The sequence below is a fragment of the Etheostoma spectabile genome, chromosome 21 (genome assembly GCF_008692095.1).
Source record: "Etheostoma spectabile isolate EspeVRDwgs_2016 chromosome 21, UIUC_Espe_1.0, whole genome shotgun sequence".
Taxonomy (NCBI): domain Eukaryota; kingdom Metazoa; phylum Chordata; class Actinopteri; order Perciformes; family Percidae; genus Etheostoma; species Etheostoma spectabile.
The window spans coordinates 23,388,297-23,388,948 of NC_045753.1; the positions used below are offsets into that span (position 1 = coordinate 23,388,297).

The following is a 652-nucleotide window of genomic DNA, read 5'->3' on the forward strand; positions in this document are numbered from 1 at the left end:
AAAAAGATTTATGATGCCCTACCTTCACTTGTCACGCCTTCTTCGCCGTCATCTCCTATCTGGTAAAAAAGAGAAAGAAAGACAACACTGTCACACCTGGGAGTTGACTCTGCTAAAGCTAATTAACTGCAAACCACTGCAAACCACTGCAAACCCAGTTCTGAACCTGGTTTCTGCCCCAAACCACCACACACCCTGTACTGTATATACTAGGGATAGACCGATTATCGGCCCTGGCCGATTATCCCTTTTTTTGCAGTTTGCAGATTTTCCTGTATCAGCGTTTTATTTTCCTGATAACCGCTAAAGTTAATTAATTAATTAAAAGGTGCACTACAGCTCTGTGTCTGTCCCTTTTCTTTGGTTTCACTTACCACTGAGTCTGACTTGATATCAGACAACACTATCTGAATGTAGGGCTGGGCAATATATCAATATCGTGATATGAGACTAGATATCGTCCTAGATTATGGAAATCGTAATATTGTAATATGGAATAAATGTTGTCTTTTCCTGGTTTTAAAGGCTGCATTACAGTAAAGTGATATCCTTTTCTGATCTTACCAGACTGCTCTAGCTGTTCTATTATTTGCCCTTACCCACTTAGTCATTATATCTACATTACTGATGATAATTTATCAAAAATCTCATT

General features: G+C 38.7%; 1 protein-coding gene across 4 annotated transcripts in view; it reads right to left on the reverse strand.

Annotated features, from left to right (window-relative positions):
* Window positions 1-652, reverse strand: part of tom1l2b (target of myb1 like 2 membrane trafficking protein b) — a 16,496-nt gene that overhangs the window by 420 nt on the left and 15,424 nt on the right. For all 4 annotated transcript variants that reach the window (XM_032502775.1, XM_032502776.1, XM_032502773.1 and 1 more), the window contains one exon: window positions 23-59. In XM_032502775.1, the coding sequence (XP_032358666.1) occupies window positions 23-59 (37 nt within the window). The remainder of the gene's footprint in view (window positions 1-22; window positions 60-652) is intronic.